Consider the following 24,997-nt stretch of genomic DNA (forward strand, 5'->3'; position numbering starts at 1 on the left):
AATTGTAGTAATATTGTTTTCCAAATTATTGTGTAACACGGATTAAAATCGAAATAAATAAAAAAATTTATAAACTCCGTCAAAAATATGATTTTAGAAGCTAAAATATGATTTTTATCAAAGGATGCCATATAGGTACGCGCGTAGCAATGGAAAAATATCGTGAAGTAAAATTTTCCATTTCTTTATATGTTTAATATCTACCGTTAATTTTTATATTTTTTAATTATATTAGATAGGATATGATACGTATCGTCTTCATAAAAATTAATCAACATTTTATCAATATCGATGCTTAATTTTAATGCATTTATTTTCTACATATATGTGTAGCAACTTATAAGAACGATTAACGAACGATTTATGCGTTCATTAACGCAAACCTGCTTTGTGTACATCTTGAGAGTACGTCTGTTAATATTTTTCCCTCGACGAGAGTTGAGCTTATTATAAATTCACGCTTTTCTGCGATCGAGAGTAAAGCTCGTTGCGAACGACAACGTGCTGGCAGCATGTAACTCGCGACAACTCCGATCGAACGTGTGAAACTTACGACTTCATTCGCGTACTCTGGCGTTGCCTTAATTACACGGCTTTTTTGGTTCGTGAGTACACGAACCGCGCCGCGCACTCGTCTTATTATTTCGCAAATACCGCGAAAGAGATTAAAAGAGCAAGCAATGAATTACCGCGTTGAACACTCTGTGTTTAGCGCTCGCGCCGCGCGTTCGTGTTCGGCCGGAGAGAGAGAGAGAGAGAGAGAGAGAGAGAGAGAGAGAGAGAGAGATACGCGATCGCGTTCGTTTTGTGATGCGAGATTGTCACGCACGTCTTTAATACTACGCGCGCTGGCGTACGTGCTGGCGTACTCCGGGAACTATTGAGAAATTAAAATGATTACACCGTGCAATCACGTAGTCAGTACGGGAGTCAGTACGCGAAATGAGGCGGTGCGGTCAGCCTTTAAGAGGAGCCGAACGCTCCTGCGAGCTTTTCTCCGGGGAGATAAACCCCGGAACCAAAAGGATAAAAAAAAGGGAGAAAATATCGACCGCTCGTTTCTGATAACTCATTTCATTTACCGGACCTGCATTCAGGTGCGCGCGTGATCGCGTTCGTTTTACGATCGCCGGATCGTGTCACGCACGTCTTTAATACGCGCCCTACGCGTTACTATGTATCTATAGAGAAGCTTTGAGACATTAATGATGATTACACTAAGCGCGTGTACCGGAGCTACGGGCCGAGTCCATCAAGCTCCAACACGCTCCGCATTTCTCCCAGGGAAGAAATTTGAAATGGATAAAAAAAAATCGATCATTATTCCCGATAACGCATCTCATTTACCGGTCGTGTCTTTTTAGGGACATTACGCGAGATATATCCGTTTGCAATAAGATCGTACGCCGTACGCGATGTCGCGCCAAATGGACGCTAAAGACAGGCTTTAGTACCGCTCTCGCGTCGCGTAACTTCTCGATCGACGACAAGCTTTATCGATAGTTTAAATGCCGATTCGTCGTCGTTGCATGTTTCCGCAGCGTCGTGAATTACAACTTTGCGTTATGACTTCATTCGTCAAAGCCGCCGGACACACGAGTGGCTTCTCCATGAACATTGACGCTCGAGATAAGTGTCATGAATTACGAAGTCGGTTGAAAATACGTATTCATCGCGCCCAAGATTGTATCATTAGGGAACAAAAAGGTTTCAGTAAACGACAGGACTGGCCACAGATTAAAACATTTGAAAAACCTGTTTCTCGCTCGCCCGATTATTATATCGTTGAATTCGACAGTTTATAATCATATTAAAATACTCACGAGATAACGTCACAAAAGTGTACTTGTAAAAGAAAATTTTTCATAGTTGATATTAAATAATTAATATTGTCATCTCTATGTCTTTTTCAGCCATCTTTCACAGAAGAACAACAGCAATCGGACAAGTAACAATGCAAAGCATGGCGACCTGTCTCTTTCTCTGTATGGATTCTTGCGGTGTACTTTACGGCTCGGTAAGTAAAGCTGTCTTTTGAAATAAACTTCGCCCTTTATTTTCACTAATACGAATCATGAAAACATTTCGCGGAATATAAAAAATTTTAAAGTGCAGAATATAAGTAATTTTATTTAAATTTTTCTTTTTATTTCAAATATTATAAACAATGGTGATATAAAAGTTATTATAAATAAATATGAATGGATGAACTATAATAAGAATAAAATCGGCGCATTACATATGTATATATAAAATGAAGATATAAAGAAATAATCGGCGCATTTTTTACTACATAAATAAAAACTGCATTTCTTGAAAATTTTATTTATGTATAGTGTATAGAGTTTTTGGCAAGAAATATAACAAAAATGATAATAATCGTTACCAGATTTGGAAACAATTTTTATTATGCGGAATTTACGCTATTATCTTTGCTATTATTTTTTTTTCATCAAACTTACTATATCCATAATATATTTCTTTTCAATTTAATTAATTATATTTATTAGATAGCGCGCGCTCTCTAAATTTTATACAATTGGTATTTCTCGCGGCTAATATTTTATTACACAAAATAAATCAAAATGTAGTAACTAATTAATTGATACATTTATGAGCTCAATTTCGTGAGGTCTGTAGGTATAATAAATCAGCTATGAATTATCCAGGATGGAATACTATCCTAAATCTATTTTAGTCCATCCATTTTAAGGCAATAAATCTGTGATGTGTTATATTTTTCTCTATATAATATTATACCCTTTTAATTTGACATATATCTAGGTTTTTCACAGATCAGATTACTTTAATTTAGAATATATTAAGATAATCACTCACCAACATGTTGCGCAGCAGCGGAGTTGTAACTGCGTTGAACTGCGGCATTCAAATGACGTTGAACTAGAAATACAAATATATATCAAGGTTAGAAAAGCGTTTAATAATTATTCTAGAAAATGGTTATTGCGTGCATTGTATCATTTTATCTATCTTTGAATAGATACTTATAATTAATTTAAAATTACGTAATTTTCAAAAAATCTTTTCCAATTTTATAAATAAACTAGATTTTTCGCCCGCGCTTCGCGCGGGCTCAAAATCTATTCCCCTCTCCCCATGGCAAACTCACTCATTATTAATTAAGAGCACTTTTGATATTCTTTCTCCTCAAACTCTAACCTACATCTTTGAATTCTTTTTTAAAAAATAAAAAATAATAGATAATATTATAGATGCAGATTAGCATATTGTCAAATATTTCAAAAATGTAATCCCTTATATTAAAGTTTTTAAATTTTATTTTTGCTCGCGCCTCGCGCGTTTTCACTCTCCGTTGACCCACCATTATTAACTCTCTTTTATTTTCTTCCATTTTATTTTCTCTTTTCGAAATCATCAAAAAATTAGAAAAATTTGGACACCGGTTTCAAGAAAATCAATTTTTAATGAAAAATTATCCATTAATAAAAAATTAAACTTATCCTCCAAAAATTAAAAAAATTTTGACACTTGACTCCTATTTCATATATACAATAATTCTTTAAGATTTGGTCAATTAATTCCCGAAAAATTGAAAAAATTTTGTAACCGGTTCCCAAAAAAATTGGTAACGAAAAATTATACACTTTATAGCAATCCCGGGGAAATTCTACCTTTATTTCATATGTAATTCTTTAAGATTCAATTGTTTCCCGAGAAATTGGAAAAATTTTCGTAACCGGTTTCCAAAAAGATCGGTAACGAAAAATAATACACTTTATAGCACTCCTCAGAAAATTCTACCTCTACTTCATATAGAATTGTTTGAGATTCGGTCAATTAATTTCCGAAAAATTGGAAATTTTTCTGATACCAATTTCCCCAAAGATCGATAACGAAAAATTATACACTGTATGGCAATCCCCGGGAAATTCTACCCCTGCTTCATATAATTCTTTAAAATTCGGTCAATTAATTTCCGAAAAATTGAAAAAATTTTGTAACTGGCTTTCAAAAAGATCGGTAACGAAAAATTATACACTTTATAGCATTTCCCGGAAAATTCTATCCCTGTTTCATATATAATTCTTTTAAATTCGGTCAATTATTTCCCAAAAAATTAGAAAAATTAGAAAAATCGGTTTCCAGAAAATTGGTAGCAAAAAATTGGCCACGACATTTTCATCCCCGGAAAATTCTACCCCTATTTCATATACTTTTGGTAAAAATTCGGCCCACTAACGAATGAGTAGTTCGCGTACAGACAAACAGACAGACGTGACTTATATATATAAATGTTAAATTCTTATACAGGAATAATCTATTCAATTTAAATCTCAAGTACGTTTAAAGGATTTTAACATACAAGCATAAATATTAAGTGTAACAAATAATTTTTTAATAAAATATTTCAAGTATTTTTTAAAACGTAGAGATTCAAAAATATCGTGAGTACATATGTTATCTTGAATGAACATGTTATTATATTATAACAATGCAAAATAGAGGAGAGCATGCGAAATTATTTACATAACTCGCGAAAATAAATGATTAATTCCGCAACTGAAACGACGAATAAATGATAAGTTACTCACCCCAAGCTTGCTCCGCCGTCGCCCGATGCCTCCCAGGCCTCCTCCTCCTCTCAGCCTCCTTCAGCCATTGCACTCACACAACATAGTTCGCGAAAACATAGTTAATTACAATCGCGTGCGTAATAATCACCGGAATACGGCGACCACACGGCACTTTGCGCGGTGTTAATAGCACGCAACACGCACTTCATCGCATTACGATACGGAATAATAACGAGAGAAAAAAAAAGAATGCGTAAAATGTTACGGACCGCTTGATTCTCGTATATATGACGTCTCGCGTAAAGTCGTAACGAATAAATTTTTAACGGTGCGGAAGGTTTCAGCAAATCGCCGACGTAAAAAGAAATAATGCTGCGTGATTGAAAGATCGTGTTAAAACGATTGATCATAACCGTGATTGCTGTATGGTTAAGCATGCGTCGCGACGCCGATCGACTCATTGTCAGATGAATAATTCAAACATTCGCGCTCCGCTAAGTAACGTCTATTAATATGTAATCATGTTGATAATCGTGAGGATTAATCAATCGAGCTTATGAGCTTACGCATCGCTAATTGTTCATAACAAGTGATTCTACGCATCTTTCGATAGTTTTCGCGACTGAATTTTGAAAGATAATGCGAAGATAAGCGGAGCGGTACGCGCCACCGTTTACCCTCTGCAAGCCTCGCCGAGCGAATGATAACGGGCGTGCGGCGCGCGGCGACTTTGTATCTATTGTCTTCGTTCGCGCCGATTATCGCGCGCGCGCGCGCGCGCGGGCTAGGTATTTCCACGAAATGCCTATAATGCCTACGCGTTGTAAACATTTCCTAGAATTGGCGCTCGACGCCCGGCCGGAAAGTATTTAAACAATTATATACGTATGCAAGGCCGTCGATTAATGCAGTATTATTCGGGTAGTGAGAACTGAATGAACGCCGGACAGCGACGCGAACTGCTCCGTATCTTTTTACACGTCCTCGATAGTGATATCAGATCCTGGGGCCGCGATTTCTTGGCAACATGAGTAGTGGGGATAAAGTGGGGGTGATTAGAGCGAACGCGCACCGAATGTGCCTAGTCACCCCACTTCATCCCCACTACTCATGTTGCCGAAAAGTCGCGGCCTTATTCTTATCACTTCTCCTCGAGCCGCGATCGCGATATTTGACGTTCATCCCCTCACGAATAATTAGCGATTACCGACCCGTGGTCTAAATGACTATATCCCTGACTATCCCGGTAATGATTCGAGATAGTTATCTATCGAAATAAAGATATCTTATATGACTTTTACTTGTTGGGTCAAATCGCGTTTAAGTAATAAAATTGTAATAAATTATTTACTAAAATATATGATTGTAATAAATTTAAAAAATTAATACAATTATAATATCACTTGATGCTTCAATAATCGTCAATAATACACTAAAAATTCGATATTTGTACAACGTGGTTTATTTAAATCTTGATTTATTTAAATCTTCCGTCGTTAAAGATTCGTATTTAATGTTAACTTGCTAATCGCAACTTTGTGTGATTGGGTCTTGTTCACGTTATTTCTCCATCGTAACGTAATAAAGTGTGTGTAACGTGCAGTGAACAACGGAAGCGTTGCAACCTCGTAATATTCGTAATATTCTGATTATTAGTACGCGTCCAATAATAATTAACTATATATATGTTTTCGCGAGTGTGTATGCGTGCGTGTATACAACGAAAAAGTCTGACAGGAGGAGGAGGCCTGGGAGGTATCAAGCGACGGCGGAGTAAACCTGAGGTAAATAATTTATTATATATATTTATGCGAGTAACAATTAATTTTTTAAATAACAATTGTTTTAGGATATTATACTAAATTGGAATATATTTGATGTACTTTATAGTTTAACGTTCTTGTATTACAATTTCACTGCTGCGCATCGTATTGGTGGTGAGAGGCGATTTATTTTTTAATTTAAATTAAGAATCTGTGGAAAGAAATGTATATATAAAGATAAAAACGGAATATTAGAAATAAGTATATAATGTATTACAGATCCATTGTCTTAAAATGGATGGGCTAAAATAGATTAGAATATAATTAATTCATTCTGGATAATAAATAATCGTTCGTTTTGATATATTGCGCACATTTTAGATGCAAAAAATATTCAGAAAACGCAATTGAAAGTACCGTAAAGAAGAAATGACATATTAATAGTGTTGTTTGGACAATTTTAAATTTGGACAATCGAGTAGGTATTATACATTGTAATTTATTAAATTTTTAAGTTTATTGTTTAAATAAATAATAAAAAATAAAAAAGAATAAACTATGTAGTAAGTAAAATATTTTTATTGTATCTCTTTTGTCGCGTATTCTAATTTTATACCAGTCGACGTACGCGCGTTCATAAGAATAGAAAGAGCAACGAAAGCATCGGTACCGATGAAAAATATCCCTTCCGATCGATGACTGCTTATAATTATAATCAACCTGTTCTCCGCATGCTCGTTCTTTTGAGCAAGCAAAGAAGAACCGTGTTATAATCACACCTTTGGTGGTCGTAATTTAATGTTAATAAGCGCATAAAAGCTTTGATCATACCGATCAAAACACATTGACGCAATTCAGATATAAAATTTGTATTTGATTGCAAAGCTTCCGTGATCATCGCGATCTTACGTTTTAATTTACGTGGGCTCTCTCAACTAGATATTATATTGAATCTTACAAAAATTCACGATATAAAAAAGAAATATCCCGGAAACAAGATCTATTTAATCTTCGGTTTAATTAGAAAATAATACTGAAATTAAACCGAGGATTTGAAATAAAACGTTGCGAGTGCCAGACTTTAAATATTAATTTGCTTTTTTAGGAATTAAAACGAGATCTATTTAATCTTTGGTTTAATTAGAAAATAATGCTGAAATTAAACCGAGGATTTGAAATAAAAACGAGTGCCAGACTTTAAATATTAATTTGCTTTTGAAGAAAACTCTGTATATGTACTAAGATTAACAATAATTTAAGCAAAAGACTCTGTAGTTGCTATTGGGGAAAGAAATTGTCAATAAAAAAGAAATTTGTAATGCTATTAGCGTCGCGTTGACAAGCATAATCTATAATTAGTCATTATGTCAATTGAGTCATCGTGAATAATATATTCATGAATAATCCTCAATCAAATCACATTTTCCGGCTATAAATTCTGCTCGATACTAATTACCTCTGCGGCTTCTCTGAAGCATCGATAAAAACTCAAGAAAAACTTTCGATTGCTCATGCAGTCAACTGTACATTCTAACTTAATTGAAGCTTGTGACTTCATGAATATGAAATGTGTGATACAAGCTTGACTAGATCTGGTTTGAAAGAATTGCCAACACACGAAAGGCGGAAGAGATGTGCATTCCGTCTTCAAAAATGTCTCAAAAGCCATAAATCGATGAAAACAGGTACACGATGTGCATTCAAATCGTCTGATTACGACAAGTACAAAATAGCACTATATCATAATTATAGACAGAAAGGTATTTATGCTAGGAATATTAAGTGTACATTAATCTATTGATATTTTTATAATACCCATCCTTTACACATACACGATATCTCAGATTTTATCGTAATAATATATTACGAAAATGAAAGAAACGACGTTAGTGGATTCTTTTTTGTATTGAAATATCGAGAGCAGGGAGTAAGATTGATCGAGAGTTAATCAAATTATATATTATATTACGTATAAATTATTAATCTTTAAAATTTTTTTAAAATAATTGAACGTTAAATATAGGATAAATAAAAAATTTTGTATCCTACAAAATTTAATTCTTGAATTCTAAATTTCTAATAATTATTTTTATAATTATAATTATAACCGGCCGCGGGTATTGCCGAATCTGGTTTTTTGAAACAAGACGCGTGTGGTCGATGTAGCTATTGCTACATATAGTGATTGATATTCCATAGATCAAAGAGCAAAAGGATCGTTAACACGTCAGCCGACGATAATAAATCATATCTACAAAAAATGCCTAGAGACGTTGATCGAAATAAAATTATCCTGCGATGTATCATTCATAAAGATGATACGGTCAATTATATAATCTCAGTGAACTAGACCTCTTTTCATTCAATGATTAAACAACTTTGTATCGATAGATTTTCCGTCGTTCCTTATGAAATTAAGATTGACAGCAAGATTTAAAAAAAAATACTAACAAAGCAGAATTTTAACTATTTTGATCAATATGTAACAACATTAATTATACAGAATATATAAATATAAAATCACGCGTTTTACGGAATCCTAGCAGAAAATTTCTTGCTAGAATTAAAATTTATTTATTTATACCTGTCAAAAATATTGGTAAATGTTTACAATTAGGGCTTGACCTCCGATGACCTTGACCTTGACATATGTTGTCAAGGTCACCCTTCTGAGTGACCTTCAGAAGGTTTTAGTCGGGGGTCGCTTCTTATTAAAAAGTTATAAACAAAAAAAGTTTCGAAAATATAGCAGTTATTTTAAGTACTGAGAGGCATAAACAACTAATATTACGTTTTTCTTTAAAGCAGAGAATACTTTATTTCGCGAGAAAGTCGCTGCTTTATCAAACAGCATTTAACGCAGTAAATTGTTGATAAATTGAAGTCTTTTTGTTAAAGCAGAGAATACTTACATGGGTTAGATGACGCGCTTTAAAAATATTAAACTGTTTAAAGCGCGTCATCTAACCCATGTGGCATCTCGCATATTAACTTTCCACGCATGAAAAGTTCACGCATACACTTTCCACGCATACCGAGGTTCACCCACACCCTCCCCTGCTTTCGGGGGAGGTGCGGTAGCCCCGAAATAGTTCACGCATACACTTTTCACGCGAACCGAGGTTCACCCACGCCCCCCTGCTTTCGGGGGAGGTGCGGTAGCCCCGAAATGGTTTACGCATGGGTTAGTTGACGCGCTTTAAACAATTAAATACTGTTAAAGCGCGTCATCTAACTTATGTAAATTAGTGACACGCTTTAAACAGTTAAATATTTGTAAAGCGCGTCATCTAAACTACGTATTTTCCAAACTTTTTTTGCTAATAATTTTTTAACGAATAACGAGCGACGGCTAAAACCTTCTGAAGGTCACTCGGGGTCATGACCTTGACAACATATATCAAGGTCATTGAAATCGGTGAGGTCGCCAAACTTTTTTTTGTTAATAACTTTTTAATTAAAAGCGACCCTCGACTAAAACCTTCTGAAGGTCACTCAGGAGGGTGACCTTGACAACATATGTCAAGGTCAAGGTCATCGGAGGTCAGGCCCTAATTGTAAACATTTACCAAAATATTTTTCTTCCTAAATAAAAAGATTTTTATTACGTAAAAATATAGTATACTTAAAACTCAAATTAATGACTAAATAAAAAATACATATCATTGAAGTAATATATCGATTAAGCTACAAAACCGATTTAGAACACTGAGCTAATTAAGTGCATAAATATATGTCAGGTAAAAATTTCATTAAAGAACTTTCTGAAATTAAAATAAAAAATTCTACAAAAATTTGGAGAGATTATACTTTAAAATAGAAACATTAATTATCTGTCGTATGCTCAAATGTCGTTCGAAAGAACATTTCTCGAAGTCATTTTTGGAAAATCATGAATTAATAATGATTTCACTTATATACAAAAATAATTTTAAAGCGAAAGTAATCTTGTTCTGTATCAAGTATCGTTAATCAATCTCAGTTTTATTGCGGTGTTCCGATATACAAACTCAATAAGTAATTTCGTACTATTCCAAGGATCTTCCTTTCAATACGGCGTATCGTTTCATCTATACCGGGCGTATTTGCGTGCATGCCGGATATACCTTACCTATGATTAAGTTGATCGGTTTTATTTCCTGTTTACACTGCTCCAGGTGGTAGATAATTAAAGGATAAAGGAAATCTCACGGGGCTGTAAATTCATTTCTCGATCCACGCGTGTTCACGTCTTATAGCATGAAATCGGATTTCTTCCTGCTTGTTTAGATTTAAGAATTATACTTATAATAGCGAGCACGTGTAATAAGAGCAGATCTTTTCGCTTTCTTACACTTCCAATCACAGATGTGTGATTTTCTACGAAATCATACCTTTATGATACCGTATCTCGCGAAAACTATACAGCCTATAATTGTGGAAGAAGCGATTCAGTCAATGCATAATTACACTCACGAGTTATTACTTCATTTTACAATTCTTTAATTATCTAATTAGTTCGAAAATCAGTTACAAAATATATAATAGCTGTGACTTAAAAAATTCAATTCATCAATACGCTAATTGAACGATGCATTTATGGCATAGAAATTAACTTGCGTATACATTTTTAACACTCGATTAAATCTCCAGATCTGATTTCGCTTTCAGAAACGCGCGCTTCAACGAGCATTTCGGTAATCGCTTTATCATAAAAATCACACTGACATTTGAAACCATCAAGTTGTCATGTCGGTTTAAATCCCGCGAGTCTCTAAATCCACACACGTGTGAAAACTTTTACGAGGTACAATATCTAGCGTGCATCTACATCTCCTACGTGTTTCTAACTAAGTAATAAACGTAGCTATCTTCTGAGTCGGGAGAGATGGGCCGACCACGATACTTGAGCGACGTAAAAAAATAGATATTTATCAATCATCGATGCTCGTACGGTTTATTCGCGTGCGCGCGACACTTGACCGCGTCTCAAGTGGAGCACGCAGCTGGGTCGGAAACGCCAAAGGACTTACGTAATTTCACGATGACGCCTTCGAGAGGCATGTTCTCTCAGATATCTGTAACAGTCGCGCGACACATTTCTCTACGCTCCCGCTGTTTTACGACACGACCAGAGAGGACACGGGGGGCATCCTTCGTCAACCCTTTCGAAACATCAAAATTATCAGCCGAATAATCGAGCGATAAAAGAAATGTTCCCACCTCATAAAATGCTTGAAAATAAGACGCAATTGACAGTCTCCCACAGCTATCCATGTCATCGTTTAAATGATAATAGGATAATTTATTAAAAATTAACGTCGTAGAAGATAGAAGATCTATGGCACTCTTGAAATTAATTAAAGAATGTCGGATTTTTCAGTGAATCGAAAATTTGATAAGCTATCAATCGTAGCAATTTCCTATGTCTTGCAAATTACAAAATAATTTTTTATTAAAATTAATGCCTGAGAATTGTGTAATAAACATTGAGAATTGCATTGTTGAACAAATACATTTTCCGTAAAATGTTTATTAAAGATTTTACGGAAACTTTTTTAAGATTTTAACATCTTTACTTTTTTAACATAAAATAAGTAAAAAAATACCCCACACAAGGAAAAATAGCAAATTGGAGTCACTTTCCATTCCATAGCGAAAAGTCCATTGGCATAATATATTAATAAAAGCGTACAAAAATCTGTGCATCGATCGTAATATAAAGACATAAGTAATTATCGGCGCGAAGAGAAGCAACAGCGGATCGTGATAAGCGGGCATTTTCCGTGCGCGCATCCATAAATCTGCCCTCGTGTCACTTATATTATACATGTACGCACATCGGCATTAAAATCAGAGCAGCAGGACGCGGTTTGAGAACCGTCGCTGCGCGCTGCTTTGTCGTCGTGGTGGACGAAGCGGTAGAAGAAGCTACCCGCGGAATGCGAAACACTCGGCAGTTAATCGGAAGCGTGAAGCACGAAGGGCAGCCCGAGAAAGCCGGCCGGCCGGCCGGTACGGCCGACCGTCTGATTATCGGTCTACCTATAGCCTACCAGATGCAAATGGACCACTCGGAACACGCGGAGGAAGTGCTCGCGCGCGGAGCAGATATTACGTTAGGTCGAGAATAGATCCGAAGGTCGTTTGAGCACGCGGTGCATCCCTACGAGAGACGTTGTCGTCGTCTTTGTCGTTGTAGTCGTCATCGTCATCGAACACGTGCTCGCTCCGACCGAACTCGTTCGATCGTCGTATAATCGTTGCCTCGGAATACGAATAAATTCCAATATCGCTGTAGTGAAGATCGTCAAGCAGAATTCTGGAATATCAGGATTCTGGTGTATTAATCGACATCACGTTTGAAGGTTGACCTAATCGCCGGATCGTTACATTTTTTGTGCGCGGAATAAAAAGCACATTGGATGAAGACTTGGAGAAGGCCTGATACTCGGTTTATCTGTTCATGCTATTTAACGGTCGATGTAATGTGAGCTCTAAATCTTTTAAATTTTCATGCAATTTCTTTATCTTCCTTTCTTTTATAAATTAATAGTTTGCGAAATGTAGAATGATTATTTTGCGAGCTACTTCCAGTAGTAACAGTCTTCGAAATTAATTGTTTTCATATATTTAATTATACGTTATGTATTTTGACAATTTTTTACTGCTATTAGATATTTTGATAACTGAACATTAAGTCGAATATCTGTTTATATAAATAAGATCCACTTAAAATTAACTAAAGAATAAAATCTATTTGGATTCCTGAGGCTCAATTGCCTAATCGCTAATTACTTTTGTAATTCTAAAACTGTTGACGATTCAATATCTTTCTTAGCAAAAAGAAATCGAAATATTATTTTGTTTGTCTAGGCGGATATCAAAATATCAAGTTCTTTTAGCGAGTCCATTAGGTAATCGTTTCTTACAAAGTAAAAATCTTGGCGAAACGGAAAGGTGAATTGCACCTAAAAATTGCAAAATAACCTTGCTTTGAATATGTACGTAGTGCAATTGCGTACTGACGGTCGCTGATCGAAGAAGCTTCTTTCACTTATACTCTCAGTATTATCAGGAGCATTAATAATTGCATTTGATTGGCCACGGACAAGATGATCCACGAAGTAGATTTCAAAGAGCGCATTGCACTTCTACCGGATTGCAATCAAGTTCTCGTACAGTTTCTGCTACGTGGCTGCACATAATATACACGATGCGAGGTGTATTTATTATGATGCTGGAGAGATCTTGAGATCGCTATATTTTATACCCGTTATTAATCGTGCTGTCAATTTTTTGACTCGAAATAGTAACACGTGCATACGATTGAATCTAATATATATCAGTGCAATTAATAAAAAAAATGCGTTTAAATTTATTTGAGGAGGATAATCCTGATGTATCGATTTTCCAATAGGGCTTGATTCGTAAGTAAGTATTGATTGCATTAATATTCTCATAGAATATACAGCTTCCGTTAATTACTTAATCTATTAAATAATCTATTACGTAAAATACGAGTTAATTGCAACAGGGAAATATTTTGCATTATTACAGAGTTATCGCTACGTTACTTCAAATTACGGGAAATGTGCAATTTACTGTAGGTATAGTGTCTGTCAAAGCTCATTATATATATAAATCCAAGCTTATGCTAAAGAACTGTTTTGCATTTTAACTCAATCTTTATATTTTTCAAATAAGAATTTATATTTGTTCTTACTTTTATTTATTGCGGAAGCAAATATATTAACACCTTACGAATAATTTTATAACTTAATTGTCTATATAATTTAAAAGATAAGTTATCAGACTCGGAAAATGAAAATCTTCAAAAATATAAATTATAATTAAAAACAAAACATTTTTTAATAATTGCACTGGATATTCAACTATTATATACTTATTGAGTAACAATTAAAAATATGAAAATATTCAAGAAGTTTGAAACAACGTTGTATAATTAGCATTATAAAACATCAAAACTATCGCATGAAGGAATGAGATTTATGAATCGCAATGGTTTTTTTATTGAGTATATGCGGAGATCGTTCTGTCTTTCGTACAAGTTTCATCTTTATGAATAATTTCGACATCGCCGGTGTAAATCCTCAAGGCAACTTTACGCCCATCTTTTCCTTCCTCTAAGGGCCTAAACGACTGACGCGCATCGTTTCACACCTCACCGGCAAATTGGATCCACTGAAGAGTCGTGTCTACCGACATCGTCGATGTCTTTTTGCGGCTTATGCTAAGACTCCATAGACGCGGAAACGCCATGCGGTAGAGTGCGTTGACCAATCACAAATTTTGATTTTGCCGCAGGCGACTTGCGGCAGCCTTCTGATTGGTCAACGCACTCTACCGCACGGCGTTTCCGCGTCTATGGAGTCTTAGCATTAAATCGGGGTCAATTTGAAAGTTAAACGAACTCTCGCGGCGGGTATTCCCTCTTTCACGCGGGCCGTCCCGAAAATCCCAATCTAGATGGACGTAAAGTCGGTACCTTTGATGGCGCAACGAGAGGCGCCGCGCCACTCCGCGTGTTCGGGACGTTAAATATCTACTTTGTTATCGGGTATTCTTCGTCTTTACCACCGTTCGCACGCCCTTTGCGGCCGGATGACATGGTAAATCTTTACTTTTATGTAACGAACATGAGAAATACTCTCCGATTGCTCATAACATTATATTAAAAAATTACAAAAAGACATTAGTCGATTTTTTTACTTCAATGAAATCTGATTTTTAAACCTAATGGAAAATATCATATTAATACCATATAAAAAAAAACGATAGAGAATAAGATAAAATGACTTTAAATGCAATCAGTTATTAATAATACTTCTCTTACAACTGTGAATTTCTTATCGCGATCCCACAACCTACATTTTTATTTGAAATAAAGAAAATAAAAATGATGAGCATTAATGATGGCCATATCGTCATCGCGCCTCTTGCGAAGTAGTCGATCTTTTTTTTCTGCGTAAGAGCGGGTTTACAGCTCGCACTTTGCATGCGCAGAGTCGTCCTCGCATTGATCTGATTCGCCCTTGCGGATCTCCGGAAGATCGCTTGATAATGCGAGAGGCGCGACGGTGCCGTTCGATTCGGAGCGATCTTATCGAGACTGTTCGTTGTAGACGCCGGAAATTATTAAGTGCGGCCAATAAACGATTTGACACTTGCGATTGCGCTAAACTTGTTCTCCCAGAGGCACTCGTTGCGCATTAGATGAGAAATTTCGCGATCGATACGACCGCAATTTGCCACTCGATATATCGATTTCTTTCCGAGATTTGACTCTTTATCATTCGATAATTGACTTTCATAGTTAATTGCATTTCAACAGGGCTCTTTTTATCTGTGCAATTGGAAAAGCTGTGTAACTGAATACATGATTTTTCTTTGCAAAAATGCATATCCGTGTGAATACGATATTATCGACATTCAAATTTGCGATATTAATAATCAGTTCTAAGCGATCAATAATTAAACAACTTGGACGAATTAAACCTCAGAAATGCAATCAGATAAAATTTTATTAATTACTTTATTTTTATTTTTATTTATAAAAATAATATAAGATATATAATTACGACTAATTTAGATTTAAAAAGAACAAAAAGGGAGTAGTAATATCAACTCAATTGTTGTTAAAGCAAAATTGATTTCAAGTTGGCTGAAGGAACCATTGATGAATATTAAAACAGCAATAATAAGTATATAGATTAGATTATTCTCTGTGTTCTATCTGCATATACATATTTATACATACATTCTGGATTCTAGTAATTGATACAAAAAACAAATATGCATTGTCACATTCCGGGATGGACGCAAACAAGCTGCTGGAGATGCTCCGGCGCGAATACAGGCAAACACGAGTATATCGAAGACAGCTCGCCGCTAATAAGCATATCGCGCAAGAATTATGAAATACCACTAATTGTAAGACGAGATATCCTCTAGCTATTATTCACTGTTACTCTCGCGATGATTGTAGAGCTCGACTTTTCAGAATGCGGCGTACGGAAATACACGACCGGCCCATTACTCGCATGAATGAAATGCGTAATAAGTATCTATAATAGTATTCAACATTTACTTGAACAAGTCTTCGCGGATAGCTCATTATTGTTGTACAAGCCAGATGTTATTACTATAAGACAGCCAGATAAGTATTTGTCAACCAAACCGTATATTGATATAATCATTTGTATATATGCAATATTAGCATACGTATTATATGATATAACTGTATAAATTTATTTTACTTTAGTTGGATCTAATATAAAATTCTTAACAAATAATTATAAAGGCTATAGTGTAAGAATAAGATAAGTCCATAATTTATAAACCATTTAAAAATAATTTAATTTTTATATTTAAATAAATGTACTTTATTCTCGCTTTCTAAATAATTGATATATGTATAATTATTCGAAACAATAAACGCGCGATATGTTTCTGCGATTACCAAAATCGGTTTTTAGATTTAGCAGTTTCGAATAACGAAAAAGGGTCGAAGGAAAAAACTGACGAGAAAAATGCTGTAACTGTATTTTTAATTCAAATCTGAGTTCTGTAAAATGGCTAGCACTTACAATTAGACGATTTTATAATAATCCAGTAAGCTAGTGATTACCTGGCACCTGCCACTTTGAGTATGCTACTTTGAGTATCCTTTTAATTCGTTTCGCGGAAAATGGTTACGGCAAATAGACGGGCAAGTACAAGTCAATGCGACGTATCATTACGGAAAAAGAACGTACCTACTCCCTTCTTGTGATTTTCCGAGAACAGAGAACGTTTGCTTGCAGAGAGCTTGTATTGCCGAGAGGCTGGTAGATAATTATCAAAAAGGTAATGAATTGATAGAATATCGCATGTCATTACAATGTGCAAGTATCAGGACATTCGATTATACTCTTACTAGAATTAATTTTGGACAAAAAAAAATAAAATACTATAAAACATCTCTGGGATCTATTATCTAATTTATATTCATTGATCACGGTTCTTGTCGCTTCTAATTATTTTATTATTATATTATCTAGAATAATTTCTTTTTTCTCTATGTTGATTGTGTTATAAGTTAATTCAGTTTTTCTTTTCTTTCTTTTGTAAAAAAATTGAGAAAAAGGTAAATTGTGTAAGTATTTAAACTAATTATAAAAAAATTTATATAGGTAATATAAAAGATAGACGAGGGCGGCAGTGTGGTCTATAGTGGTAGAGCGCCAGACTCGTAATCTGTAGAACCAGGTTCGAGTCCACTAGAGCCATGTATATAAACATGAAATGTTTTTCCGAAAGCTGCGCTCTCCGTGCAAGATAGGCTCTTGTGCGGAACAAACTGGGCTCCGTCTTTCGGAAAGAGATGTTAAGACCGTTGGTCCAAAGGGTTAAGTGAGAGGAGAAGGGTAGTATTGGATGAGAATTGAATAAAGAGTTGGGAACGTCCCTACAAAACGCCTTGCAACCCTGAGGGGAGTCAATAAACGTATTTATCTTATCTTATACAAGATAGACGAGTTTAATGCGAAACCTAAATAGATATTAAAATCATTATGTTAATGATCTAGCTGTCAATTATAACGTCTCAATAAACTTGCCATTATACACAGTGGAGAGAAGAAGGAGTGCAGTGCCGAGCAAATAAATTTGCGGGGCGCTTTGCATGTCGCGTGAAGAATTGCGATGCTTCAACTTCTTGCCAATAAACAGGATAAAATGTACGTTAAGTACTTTGCAATGTATAAAGTTATCTCGCACTTCTCATCGTAAACACACGCGGAAAGAAATAATTTCGTCCTGCAACAAAGTGCCATTAATAAAAGCAAAATAAAAGTGATAAAACTCGTGTAATATTAAATCAGCAGTATTCGTGTTTCCATTTGCGAAATTATGATAAAGAAATGAAACAAGAAATTAGCGTTTGAATGAAGATTGCCGTATCTCGTTAAGTATCTCAAGTTCATTTTCGACGAGATAAACAGTCCAAGGTGATATATTTATCCGATTGAACACGATAAATCTTCGTACACGGTCTCTCCTCTTTTCTATTTTGTGTTCGTTATTTATAAATTAAAGAACAGTCAATGAGAAATCGGATTGATTTTAGATACTTCCACAAAAAGTGAAAATTTTGTTCAAACAACTGCACATATTTATTTTTCATGAATTAAAATAAATTTCAATGTTTTTCCAAAAATTGAAATTCCTCGTTTACATAGTTTTATACCTAAAAGAAAGATTGTCCCGATTACCTCAATTGAGTTATGATTGATTTCTTGATTGATTTCCATACGAACCGTAGGGGAGAAATTACGTTACGCTAAATTATACCGTACGAAAATTGACAGTAAATTGGCCCGCTGATTATCTCGCATTTTTGTTGATAAGGTCTTTCCGAATTCATGCATAATCGTTGCATAAAGCTTAGCAACTTGCGGTTTGGAGATCCGCCAGCTAAATAAAAAGTGTTGATCCTCGGCAGTTATCGCTTGGTGCACGATGCGTTGCTCTGGAGAAAAAAAACAAATAATTTTGTTAGATACTTATGTAGATTGAAAAAAATATTATGCATGTTCACTTTTAAAACTTGTTTTTTCATTTATATTCTTTACTCGTTCAATATTATTTAAACAACAACAACAAAATTTAATTAATTTTATCTGTCAAATTTACTCGTCAAGAAATAATATACTTTACTTTGTATATGTATTGCAATCGACGAAGAGTTACAAGCAATAACTGCTATAAGCATTACAATGTTGCCTCGAGGGATCGAGGGATTGTAAGCGCCACGCTTCGTTTCACCGCGAAGACAGCTGCCGAGCTCGATGGTTATTGTTTTAAGCAAACGGATAGTTGGAAATAACCGCAGGGCAATTCGTATTATACGTGCACGAAAATCTAAGAGATACTTGGATCAAAGTCTAGTTGGTGTGACACATGGCATCATATGCTACTATAATTGGTTTTTTATTTAAAAAACTTTAGTTTTTTCAATTTATTAATATAATATATGTGTTATTAAATTACTTGTTAATATATCACTTTATTTATTTGCGTCAGATAAACAAATTGTATTATTATCTTGCATTTAATTTTATAAAAGATATATATATTTAACTTGAAATTATGAATAATTTTGCCCGTTTAAAATAGCGGATTGATCAGACCGCGATCTAAGCATTTGTATGTAAATCAGATCACATGAATTTGATTAAGAAAATTCTTAGAAAGAACATCACACCGAGAAAGATGGTATCGGTGCCCGCAAGGTTGCCGGCTGATTTCCTCGAGAAACGCGAGCTTCGGCTAATTATCTTAAATACTTAATTTGTACCCCGTGGAATTCGAGGCCTCTTGCCGCCGCGCCCGTGTGCAGCTTCAAAGGCGGATCTCGGCGGAATGGAAATCGCGGTGGTGAAGAAATGGAGATTAGCTTGGATAATGCTTAATTGGGAGTTTAGTTACACGTGCGGGTGATTATTCGAGATATCGGATCACGCTTTCAGTGACCCGTTCAATCGTACCGACGTTGACTTTTGGACTAGGAATTTTGGTAAGAAGCAAAAAATGTGCGATTTCTTCTTACGATAAAATATAATTACACAAAAAATATGCATTTTAGAAAGAAAAAATAAAACAAACTACGTAACAGAATGAAAAGAAACGTTATATATATATATAGTCATATAGATTATAACGATGGTTGTTATACAGACACAGTCGGAATAAAAAATGTCAAACAAGAGTTTTGTACGTAAGATGAGATCGGTATGTTAATTTTCATGAAACATGAAACATATTTGCGAGGCTTCCGTATGAAATAACGCGCTTGACCCGAGATTCTATCTACTTCCTATATCACTTTGAAGTCCCGGCTCCGAGCGGAGATGCTTATCGATGTCATAAAGTAATCTGCCGCGAAATTTTAAATCGGATTATACCCTCATTCCCACGCAACCAATGCAACCGATAACCGGACAAAATCGTATGGAACAACCATTTCCCTCCGTTCGAGTTATATTCAACCAGTCAATCGACGCGGAATACAGCGATTCCTTGCTGTATGGTATTCGACAATACATTGCGTTTCAGGAAAATCATTGAAGACTCACAGTTGTACAAAACATCTGCAATTATCATATTATTTTATAACTCAAAAAACAAAAATTAATTTCTTATTTATTTAAAAAAAATTGACAATTAGTAATCTAACTAATAAAATAAATTTAGACAAATTTTTCTTGGATAGAATTTTCCTAAAATCTCTTGGATTACAATTTGTTTTAAGAAATTTGGTATTCTCATAAAAGTTTTACATTTCAAGAGATGAGATATTATTGCCGAAATCGATTTTGATTAAAATGAATAAAATGTCACTATAGTTTTTGTATAATAAAACTTTTCAAGTTTTTATTTTTCACAAAATTCTTTTCAAAGTCAACCAGAAACTTTAGAACTTTTTGTATAGGAGAACCAAATTTTATCAATTACATCAAAATTCTGAAAATAGTGTTAACTTCGCGAAGATTGTAGATATCCATTTTCCACTCTGCAGGCCCGTAATTCGTTCACCCTGCGGCCTCCGCTCGTCTCAACCGGCTTCGCATGAAAGGCTTGATAATACCTGGAGGTGATACAAAAAGGGAGGTGCGAACATTATGCACCTTCATTTACTTTTATTTTACGACACTCGATTGGATTAGGTCTTGTTGCAAGATGAAACGACATGCACAATGTTATTTTAATTTTAAAAACTTACATTTTCTCGCGTTTACAATATAAATAATATAATATATTACATACAAATTATTATTAGTTAATTTATAGGAAATATTGTTTCTATGTAATAGTGTCCACTTTATTTGTCAATCAAATATTAAAAAGTCAAAAATAAGATATACAAAAAAATATAAAGCGTTTGACGTTTCACGCTTTGTTTGTCTAGTCCGAGCAAGCTTTCTGCTAAGAGAAATTCAGAAAAATACTTTCAAATTTTAGTATCGTAACGGTTTCACGATTGATACGTTTCCTCCATGTTGCTCGTCAATTCCGTTTGTCCCTATCTTCCCGATCTCGCGAAATGTGAGAAACTCCACATCGAAGTGGCAAAGAGAACAGCAAAGCTACGAATGTAACGAGGCGAGCAGGTCGCCCACGCAATCGATACGTAGAGCTGCCGCAGGGTGTCCCTTGATGAGACGCGATTCCGTACCAACCTTTACCCATCTTGCGATAGATAGTAGACGTATATAAATTAACACAAGGCTGAGGCGTACCGAGTTAGAGATAAGCGGGAGCGGTTATGGCGACTCGGTGAATACCCAGAGCAACTTGAGTCTCCTTTCTTGCCGCGATCAGACTCACGATTCAATAAAACCGAATGATTCGAATAAATAGCGATAAAGCTCGCTGAAGGTTTTGTTCTCATCCGTTTTGAATTTTATTGTCAGCGTCCGGTTGCCATTTACTTCTTTTCCGTGACGCGTAATGTAAAATACAAACTTTGAAGGGAATTGTCGACAATATTTATTATTAATTTTGTTAAGTAAAAGCAAATATGTTACGTTTATTAAAACACACTAAATAATAATGAAAATCCATTTTAATCTTATTTTTATATTTATTTTATACAGATATGCCTTTTGCAGTTTTTGTTCCAATTTATTCGCTTCCGCGAGAAATAAAATACCGTCGATATCAGACAACTTAGACGATGGAACTTTTCAGAATAATAATGAAACAATTTATATTTTATTAATCATTTTAATCGGTATTATTTCAATAGTCACAATAATGTATCATAGGTTTTTTCCAGATGTTGCTGAAGTTGACGCTCGACGCTTATTTTCAGCAAGCAAAAATCTTCAGAAATAATATCTTTTATTTATGTGAGAACTTTGAAATGTTTCAATAGCCCAGTAAAATGACAAAATTTGGAGGAAATAAAACTGACTGGGCTAAAACTTTGTAAACAGGTTTGTTTTAGGGTACTATTTAACATATTAAAAGTCCCCACGTGTAGACGCTACGTTGCGGGCAGGGGAGGGTCCAAAAGGTCCAAAAAATCAGTTTTTCGCAAATAACTCGGAAAATATCAACTTTACGGAAATTTATGTAGATATAAAAATTGTAGCTTATAAAATTCCGCACAATTTCGTTTTTTATTCAAGTTTGTACGACCAAATGCAGCAGAGATAGAATTTTTTTAAAAACCGGTAGTTTTGCGACGCAACGAAAACGCGTACGCACGTCGTACATTTTTCGCTAATATCTCGAAAATGGACTCTTGAATCGAAAAATGTTTTAAATAAAAGTTGTAGAGAATCTAATTACGAACAATTTCGGTTTTTATTCATTTCTGTACGGTCCAAATTCGCCGAGTTATTAATTAAAAGACAATTTTATTTTATGTTGATAGTGTATGTTTTGCATGTAAAAATCAATATTAACTCTGAAAGTATAGGTCGTACACATATAGTATGTATAATGAAAGTTAAAGAGAATAAAATTTTGAACATGTTGATGTATGCATGAATCCATTTTGGTACAAATAGCTTAAAGTTAAGAGCAAAAAACATGAAAAAATGTCATTTTTTTTAGTGTATTTTGGAAAATAACTTTTTCTAATTGGTTGGAGGCAGTAATGTTATGTATTTTTCTTGAAGATATTTTAATTATCTTTAAAATGAGACGTTGTAGACCTTTTTTCATTAAAATGTTGATGAATTACAGGCGTTTAAATATTGAAGAAAAAAAATAAATTTTTGTTAAATTAACATTTTAGTCCAAAAATATATGGATAATAATTTTTCAAAAATTTATTTTACTGTGTTTTCATTACTTTATATATATATGAACGTGCTGGAGTAGTATAAGTCCTTCGCAAAGTATGTTTTATTTAAAAAAAAGTTCATGAATATTGCTGTATTTTTGAAAAATTGTGGAAAAATTGAATTATCATTCCTTTTTTTGTAAATATCTCCGTTTCTATTAACTTTACGAAAAAACTTCAAGAGACCGAAATTAAAGCTGACAAAATTTCCTATAAAATAGAGTTTATGGCATGTAATTTTGAATGCATCGTGATGGGAAAATGGCGTTTTAAAAGACAGGTAAGTTTACGTATGTAGCAGATCATCAATATGAGTCGCCTGAAATGATGAAAAAACGTGTCCTTAACATTTTTCTGTACTTATTGAAGTGTCAGAAGTTATTCTTGGGGTCTTTCTGAATCGTTTGGTACTAGGCCGATATTTTTAGGACCGATAGTACTGTACGTAGGTACTAAAGATTGAGAAGAGTCCGAAGCCGGTATGCGGCGCGCGGCGCGACAAACACGTTACGACTCGTTTTATTTAAAAAATTATAACTCACGAACAAATTGACGAAGCTTAATGATCAAACACGCAAATTAAAGCTAAAAGTAGTGCAAATGAGAAAAAAATATGAGATAATTATTAATTAAATAAGAATACTTAATTTCGTCGCCACAAATTTGGTAATTTTTAAATGGTACAAAAGGACTTTAAGGGGATGCTAAAGCCGTCCAAATTACCGACAATTACATTTCAAAGCTCTCATTTTGAAACGGCTTTATAGATCGCAAAATCCTTTTACAGGAGTAAAGTAGAGGTACTAATGAAGGGTGGGATTGTCAAATAATTAGTAATAATTGAAAAAAATTTTTAAATGTTGTCATCTCATAACCTTATTTTCTGATATAAATAGTTGTATACGTAATATGTACGAAATTAAAGTTTCCCACCCTTCAGAAGACGTGCACAAACAATAACGTACCTTTGAAATTGAGATTGAAAGCCTGGAATAAAAATGAGAGCTTTGAAACGATCGTGTATATTTTTCACAAAAATATTCACGCAGAGCAGCAATTATGTCACAGCAGTAGTTCACGGATCTTGCGAGAGATGGCGAGCAATCGAAAAAAGGACAGATGTCATTTCGTTAGACAAAGACAGATATAGGGAAAACAAAATTAGAAAGGTTGACATTATCGACATCGAGGAAGTTCGCCAGTCACTGTAGGATCCCCTTAAGGACTTAAAGAATGCTAGAAAAAGAATTTCTGAATAAGAAAAAACGAATTTGAAGTGTGACAGATATGTAAAAAAAATTAATTTATTTTTAATAATTGTAGCTCCTTCCCACCTCTTCCACCTGCCTCTGAGCCATAATTGTCCTCTGTGGAATGTCAAATTTTTTTTTAACAACAATAATATTTTAAATAGGGAAGACCGGGGCTAACTCAACATCGGGGCAAACTTGACACTAGACTTTTTGCTAATTTAAATCTGTCATAGAAACTTGCCTTTTCTACTGTAAATGCGTTTTTATGTGCCAGTACTATCAATGGGATTTGATGACATTCTGAGTTATGGTGTAATTTTTAGCGCGACATAAGCGTTTTTGATGGTAAAAAGTAATTTTTTTGATCTCTCGAAAATTTCTACTCTTTCATCGAGCTTTACTCTTGCAAACCTATATGTTAGTGATTTTCATGAAAAATTTGATGCTCTATATGAATCCAATAATCGTTTTTAAAAATTTTCAAAATTTTCAAATTTTTGAAGTGACAAAAGTGAAAATCAACGTCCGGGGCAAAGTCAACACCACGCCGCGCCGTTTCGTCGGCTCTTAGGACTTTGAAATTTCTAT

At 34.6% G+C, this 24,997-nt stretch overlaps 1 protein-coding gene across 1 annotated transcript in view; it reads left to right on the forward strand.

Moving 5' to 3' along the window:
• Positions 1-1,919: 1,919 nt before the first annotated feature.
• The window catches only part of LOC112461474, a 36,637-nt gene continuing 13,559 nt past the window's right edge, over positions 1,920-24,997 (forward strand). Inside the window, exon 1 of the mRNA XM_025026717.1 lies at positions 1,920-2,017. Coding sequence (XP_024882485.1) covers positions 1,955-2,017 — 63 coding nt within the window. The 5' untranslated portion in view covers positions 1,920-1,954. The remainder of the gene's footprint in view (positions 2,018-24,997) is intronic.

This window comes from Temnothorax curvispinosus, unplaced genomic scaffold, assembly GCF_003070985.1.
Source record: "Temnothorax curvispinosus isolate PA1 unplaced genomic scaffold, ASM307098v1 QBEX01011438.1, whole genome shotgun sequence".
Lineage (NCBI taxonomy): Eukaryota > Metazoa > Arthropoda > Insecta > Hymenoptera > Formicidae > Temnothorax > Temnothorax curvispinosus.